Source organism: Herpailurus yagouaroundi, unplaced genomic scaffold, assembly GCF_014898765.1.
Source record: "Herpailurus yagouaroundi ecotype Mexico unplaced genomic scaffold, PumYag 89759, whole genome shotgun sequence".
NCBI lineage: Eukaryota > Metazoa > Chordata > Mammalia > Carnivora > Felidae > Herpailurus > Herpailurus yagouaroundi.
Genome location: NW_024421297.1, coordinates 1 through 7,911, shown reverse-complemented (window position 1 = coordinate 7,911; position 7,911 = coordinate 1). Strand labels below are relative to the sequence as shown.

At 38.3% G+C, this 7,911-nt stretch overlaps 1 protein-coding gene across 1 annotated transcript; it reads right to left on the bottom strand.

Annotated features, from left to right (window-relative positions):
• Positions 1–2,126: 2,126 nt before the first annotated feature.
• LOC121026378 (tripartite motif-containing protein 48-like) lies at positions 2,127–3,294 on the bottom strand (the record flags this gene model as incomplete). The annotated part of the gene is made up of 2 exons (XM_040469241.1): positions 2,893–3,294; positions 2,127–2,222 (listed from the first exon to the last, which is right to left on the bottom strand). Coding segments are annotated over exons 1-2 (498 nt in total), but the record flags the coding sequence as incomplete, so codon positions are not given.
• Between the last annotated feature and the right edge of the window lie 4,617 nt (positions 3,295–7,911).

Sequence of the window (7,911 nt, the reverse complement as noted above, 5' to 3'; positions counted from 1 at the left end):
TCAAACTAACATTATCTTAACCCAGACCAGCCATACCTCCTCCATTTCTAACCTTGGTGATGTTCCAAATTCAAGCAAATCTGTTGCATTTTTAAATTTTATCCATTTAACATTCTACACTCAAACAGATAATATTTTCTGGGATTTCTCTACCATAAAGACTGTCCTTTGATTCCTTCCATTTCCCATTATCTGTGTTCAATTCATTCCCCAAATTTCCTTTCAAGGTTCCTAAACAGTCTATTTGCTTCCTTGACTTTCATTTTGAGGTCTTCCAATCAATCATTATTCTTTATAAATTGCTATCTGAATGAACTCTCTAAAAAAGAATTGTGATATCTCTGCTTTAAGTCCTTCAGCAACTTTTAACTGTGTTCAATATGTTTCAACTTCTTAGCATATATTAGATGAACCTTCAGTAAAATGACACCTAATTATCTCTGTGCCTTTATCTATGATCCATTTAGATACTTCTCCTCATTACACCAGTTAAATTTAAGTATTTTAAATGAGTTTTTGGTTCATCTTACATTCAGTTCACCCACTTAGCATGCTTACTTCAACTGTGCTTCTCATAAATAGGTCACACTCAATATTTAGATCTGACTTCAAATGTCTCTACTGTTACTCACTTTCCTTTATTGTCTTCATAATGGAGAAATACAGGCAGGTGTGGGGAAATCCTAAGTTTAGTGTGAGATGTGTTTTTTTTTTTTTTTTTTAAATTTTTTTTTTCAACGTTTATTTATTTTTGGGACAGAGAGAGACAGAGCATGAACGGGGGAGGGGCAGAGAGAGAGGGAGACACAGAATCAGAAACAGGCTCCAGGCTCTGAGCCATCAGCCCAGAGCCCGACGCGGGGCTCGAACTCACGGACCGCGAGATCGTGACCTGGCTGAAGTCGGACGCTTAACCGACTGCGCCACCCAGGCGCCCCTAGTGTGAGATGTGTTTAATTACCTCTTCCTAAAAGCTATTTTCCCAAATAGCCACATGCCTTGATTTCTGACATCATGCTGGTGTCTGCCCAAAGTGATATTCCATAGTAAGTCTTTTCTGACCACCGTATTGAAAACTCAATTTTGTCAAAGCTATTTCCCTTATTTACTTTCCTACTGTATTTTTCTCAAAAAGCAGTTATCATGATGACTCATACTCTAAGTTTTATATTTTTACTTGTCAAATACCTTCCCCAACTACTGCATGAGCTCCTTGAGTGCAAAGAAATCTGTTGCTTTTGTCTATTTCTATGTTGGCTTGGAACAGTTACTGAGACACAGTAGGCACTGGATATTTCAAAGAAAAAATATTGTAGGTTATATACTTAATGATATCACCTTTAAGTAATGATGATAATTTTGTTTTATCACCTTGTCATTCACACAGCCCCATTTTGATTCCTTTATTAGTGCTGACAAGGTTCCCTCATACTGTTTGTTTATATTTCCATCAGGAAATCTTCACTTCCTCAAAAATACGGATAGGCTTTTGTTTCACATCTTCTACTAGTGGTGTTCAATCCATATTTTTGAATCCACAAATGATAGATCTGCATTCCTCTCTCATTCATTAGGTCACATTTTGAAGTAGCCAATGCTACTGTTTCAAGCCATATGTCTCAACACTGCATCTCTTATAGTACATGTGTTAACCAGCATGTACTTTTTAGGCTATCAACTTCTTCAGGATTCCTCTAGCTGTTAGCCTCAACCCTCACATATTTATCTGCTTGATATTCTCATGAGTTTACAATATCAAACTGTCCAATCATTAATATAATCAGAGAGTATCTTCTGCACATTCAAAGATTTTTTTCCTTCTAAGAAACTCTGTATTTATCTCATGTATCAATTATTGTCTCCCATTATGATAGTGATTTTCTTATACCTGTTGGTGTGTTACGGTGTTATCCAGGAAATAAAATCTTTTAGGTGGGTTTTTTGGTTTTAGGAAGAAAGCCTCACAAAAATGACATACTTCCCTGTATATGATTAGGTGGAACTGATTTGCTATTGGTTACTCACACGTGGAAGACTATTAACATTATGATTTTAGCTCAAGTTTTTATTGTCTAATCACTGTGTGGTTGAAGCTGGTACTAAAGAAAAAAGAATCCCTTGCTTACCTCCCATGCTCTGATTTTGCTGCTCTCTCTTTTTTGATTTCTCCGATTTTCTTGTGTCTTTTCCCACACAGACCTCATTTCTTTCAGGAGCTTTTGCTACAAAAGAACCATGAATGTGAGCATCAGAAACGCTGTTATTGAAACTTCCATGTCATAACAGACAGAGAGGGGCAGGGAATGCAAAATACATGATTATTAAAGAGAGCAAAGTGCCAATGCATTTCACTGCTAAGCTCAATGTCAAATATGGAGGACTTTTATAACCACATAGTAAAGCTACAGTTGGAAAGGGTGTCTCACCATGGAGGACACTGGCTGTCAAACTTTACATCATAAAACCAATTTTCAATAAATGAACCTATCTCACCTTTTAATGGTCCTGTTACCAGTTATCATATCCTAATACCCTATTACTTTAGTGGAGAGACGGTGTTTCTAAATAGAGTCTATTAGTTTAGGCTTTGTGTAATTATGGTTATAATGGACAATAACCATTCCTGAAACTAACAGATTTGTCTACCTTGGTCTTCACAGTTCCAACTATGATCAACATTATTATCACCATCAAGCTTGAGTTGTAAGATTTTAACTGTGGAAATGTAAATGTTGTAGGACTGAGAACATGCTTTTTTCAATAGGTTATCCAAGTGTCGGGCACATAATGCCAGTTAATACCTGTTCAGTAAGATGAATGGATGAATAAATTCTTTTTTTTCTAGTCTCTCAAATATCAGATCCCCCAGATTCTGTCTCAGCCATTGCTTACCCGGTATTCCTCAGCGGTCCAGTCAGTGGAACAATGTCTGTGGGCCTCATGCTCCTTTGACTTACAGCACAGCAAACAGAGCAGGTCCTTCATAACCTCACAGAAGAAGTTCTTAGTTTTCATGTGTATCTCACACATCTGTTCTGCAGAGCTCGGTAAGTGGTAAGGTCTTGCCCGTCTGGCAAGGAATACCCGTGTCTTCAAAACAATGTTGGTTTTGAAGTTCGTTTGATGGGATGTTTCCCTGCAGACAGGGCAGGAAGGAGGATGATAGGCTTCCTCCCAGAAGATACAAAGACAAGGCATACAAAAGCTGTGCCCACAGCCTATAGTGACCGGGTCTATGAAGTACTTCACACATATGGAACAAGTGAATTCATTCTGGAAGATGTTGGAATCCATATTTCTGAGGAGACAAAGTAAAGAAAGAGGAAATTAGTTTGTCATAGGCCTTTTAAAGAAGTGAATATTCAAAACTTTAAAAAATACCAAGAGGTGGGGTGCCTGGGTGGCTCAATTGGTTAAGCACCTGACTTTGGCCCAGGTCATGATCTCACGGTTTGTCAGTGTGTCTGTGTTGGGCTCTGTGCCGACAGCTCGGAGCCTGGAGACTGTTTCAGATTCTGCATCTCCCTCTCTCTCTGCCCCTTACCCACTTGTGCTCTCTCTCTCAAAAATAAACATTAAAATTGTTTAAAAATATATTAAAAAATACCAAAAGGTGTAAAAATTATTTCCTTCCTTTATGTACGAATATCCTAGTATATATAGCAGGACACGCTATATATTGCATATAGCAGATGCTGAGGAAAAGACAGTCCTCATGATATAGGTCAGATTATTGATTTGTCAAACATGGCCTTCATACCAGAGTTCCAGCTCCCTTGTACAATTCCAAATTAGTTTATTTGTGTCTTCCCTTCTAAGTGGACCTGGGAATGTAGTACAGATCCAACCACCAGAACAGAGCATGGATCAGATTTCACCTAATGCAATCATCCTTATCCCTGTGCCAGGGATTGGTTATAGGCCGCTTGACCCTATTTAGCCAAAGCAATTTGAAGGAAATGCTATTATGAGGATTTTGTGAAGTGTTTATTGGCTCCTGAGAAGAACCATAAGGAAGAGTCAACTGTTTCATGCCCCTCTGGACAGTATTTGAATGTGATGCATGAGACTGTCATTTTGTTACCACAATGTCCACCTGCCTAGAGACCAAAGAATACACCCTGAGGATGACAGAAATGGAAGACCTGGGTGTGTGACAATGTCATCAAGGCATTAAAGTAAGCCACTATGGGACTGACCATAAATACATGTAAGAGGAATTAAGGAAATAGAAAAATCATTTTACAATCATGATGATCATCTTCTCTGGCAAGAATCATCAATGGATATGAAAAACACTGGTTAAAACAGGACTCATCCAAAGATTGTTTATTAATAAGTTCTTCACTTTATTGCCAGCTAATATATTAAATCATTTATTGAAATTTTTAAAAATACATTATTTTAGTTACCATAAATTGTGACTAAATATTTAATTATATGATTGTTGTTATCTTTCCCATCTGGAAGGACTTGAATGGGAGAGGCTGTACACGTGCAAGGCTGAAAACTCATTTTGGGTCCAAAATAAGTTGGAGTTAGACATGAGGTGAATTATTGCTTTACTGAACAGTTATAAAACCAGCTTTACAATACCTCTTTGAAAAATAGGTAGCAACGAGGCAGTAATGCTGACAGATATATTTATGAATAACAGTTTGTGGGAGGAGATTCATGGCTTTCTGCTTGATGAACACACGATTTTCAGTGACATGGAACATAAAGCCTTCTACCCAAACCCACCCATCTGGAGGAGATAGTTTGAGGGACAGGAAGAAAGTTTAAATTTGCCCTGTGTAGAATGGCCTAGAAACTGGCCAAGAATTCATTCCAATATAATCATTTCTAGACTGATAACATTAATGATAATATTAAAGTGATAATAGTAGAAGCTAATACTGTTTTCCAATTCTAGGCATGGATTAACTCCTCTTACCTGGATTACCTGTTTTAGTCTCCTTAATAATGGTAGCAACTTATTTTCTGTTTTTACCAACACTTTATAATGAATAAGCTTGACATAGTATGAGTAAAATAAGTTACTTGTCTAAAAGTCACACATTGAATAAATGACTGATCCCATACTCAAATATAGATCTTACTGATGGAAAAAAAGACAACTCTGAGCTGTAGTGTCCAAGATTAATATTAAATCAAGCAGCATTTACTGATCTCTGAATTGTAATGACAGTAATCTGTTTCATCATGATAAAAAAAAAAGACAATATTCTAGTACTCAGTGGGTCAGAGTTTGAATTTTTAATTGTTTTTTAATGTTTATCTTTTTTTGAGAGAGAGAGAGAGGAGAGAGAGAGAGAGAGAGAGAGAGAGAGAGAGAGCATGAGCAGGGAAGGGGCAGAGAGAGAGGAAGACACAGAATCTGAGTCAGGATCCAGGTTTTGACCTGTCAGCACAAAGTCCAATACAGGGCTCGAACTCACTATCTGTGAGATCATGAGCTAAGCCAAAGTTGGACACTCAACTGACTGAGCCACCCAGGTGCCCCAGAGTTTGAATTTTTTTAAAAAAGTTTATTCATTGAGAGAGAGAGAGAGAGAGAAAGAGAGAGAAAGAGAGAGAACAAGCAAGCACATGAGTGGGGGAAGGGCAGAAAGAGAGAGAATCCCAAGCAGGCTCAGTGCTGTTGTCTGCAAGCTCGATGCAGAGCCTCATATGAGACTCAATCCCAGGAACCATGAAATCATGACCCAAATCCAAATCAAGTGTCAGACGCTTAGCCTATTGAACCCCCAGGTACTCCAGAGAAATCTGTAACTGGCTGTAATTAACTAATTGTAAACACATCTGTACTTGGATCAGCCAGCAAGTCAGAGTTTGAAGGATGATATAACCAAGTTTAGTGTAGTTTAGTTTTTAGAAAAGGATGTTGTAATAATGAGAAACATGTAATGTGCCATGGAAACAGAGAAGAGAGAACCATCAGATAGTTCACCTTTGGTTATGCAACCATGCTACACGAATACACACTCAATGCATACAACCAAATCTACTTGTCTTAATGCCTAGCATATTTCTTAAGGAACATCCTCTCTCCCAGTCTACCTTATTTTTAATACAAAAAGCTGACCTATTTAACGTTAAATATTGTATACTTTGTTCAGATCTTATCTATTTCCCTTCATTTTGAAATTTTCAAACAAGTCAATTTATCTTCTCTATCAACCCTGATGCATTCAAGATTTTAATGACAAAAAAAAAAAAGAGACAGATTCCATATGTTTTCACTCCTATGTGGATCCTGAGAAACTTAACAGAAGACCATGGGGGAGGGGAAGGAAAAAAAAAATGGTTACAGAGGGAGGGAGCCAAAACATAAGAGACTCCTAAAAACTGAGAATAAACCGAGGGTTTATGGGGGATGGGAGGGAGGGGTGGGTGGGTGATGGGTATTGAGGAGGGCACCTGTTGGGATGAGCACTGGGTGTTGTATGGAAACCAATTTGACAATAAATTTCATTAAAAAAAAAAAAAGATGAAGAACTTAAAAAAAAAAAAGAGACTAATAATGTACTCAGACTCATTATCTAGAATTCCAGTTCTCTGTGAAATGATATATACCTCAGGTTAAAATAGTTGTCAGCAGCAAATAAAAATTGTGTTTTAAAGTACAGATTTTTCTTGGGGATGGGTCAGTTGGTTTAGTGTCAGACTCTCAATTTCGGGTCAGGTTTTTGCTCAGGTGAGTTTAAGCCCCGACAGTTTGGAGCATGCTTGGGATTCTCTCTCTCTCCCTTTCTCTCTGCCCTTCCCCTGCTCTTTTTCTCTCTGTCTCTCAAAATAAACTTAAAAAAAAAGAATTAAAAAAAAAATTTTTTTTAACGTTTATTGATTTTTGAGATGGAGAGAGACAGAGCATGAACGGGGGAGGGGCAGAGAGAGGGAGACACAGAATCCGAAACAGACTCCAGGCTCTGAGCTGTCAGCACAGAGCCCGACGCGGGGCTCGAACTCACGGACTGCGAGATCATGACCTGAGCCGAAGTCAGCTGCTCAACCGACTGAGCCACCCAAGCGCCCCCCCCCAAAAAAGAATGTTAAAATACAGATTTTTCTTGACTTATGATGGGGTTACATCTGAAAAAAATCTATTGTAATCTGAAAATATCATTAGTTGGAAACACATTTAATACACCTAACCAACTGAACATCATAGCTTAGCCTCACACACCTTAAAAGTGTTCAGAACACTTACATTTAAAACTGGGCCAAATCAGCTAATTCAAGGTCCATTTTAGAATAAAGTGTCAAAAAATCTGCTGTAATGTATTGAATACTGTACTGAAAGTGAGAAGCAGAATGGTTGTGTAGGTACAAATGATTTAAGTGCATCAGAGGTCAACCATCATGGTCGCTGGCTGACTGGGAACTGCGGCTGCCTCTGCTGCTGCTCAACATCACCAGAGAACCAGTAGGGCTCCATTGCTGGCCCGTGAAAAGACCAAAACACAAAATTTGAAGTTCAGGTTCTACTGGATGTGCAACACTTTCTCATCACTGTGAAGTCAAAAAATCATTAAGTCCCACCACCTTAAGTCAGGGACTGTCCATAAATTGATTTGGCTACACTCAAGCGTCCTTATTTTCATGTTCAGTGGATGCAGAGAACCTTCCCGTATCTAAACTTCCTCATAGGGAAAAGTAACAGTCTTCTCTAGGTCACTCCAATTCCTAAACACTTGACAATCTCCCTCTGAAAACTGAAATCCAAGTCTGAAGCTGAGAACATTAAGAGACATTTTAAACACTCAACCTCACAATGAATGTTTGTGGGATAATTCAGCACATTGAACCAACCGGCATTTTAAATAGACCTGAGATACAAACATGTACTTAAATATGCACGTACACAGAGCATAACATGAACAGCTTGGTAGGCACGGATAGATGACT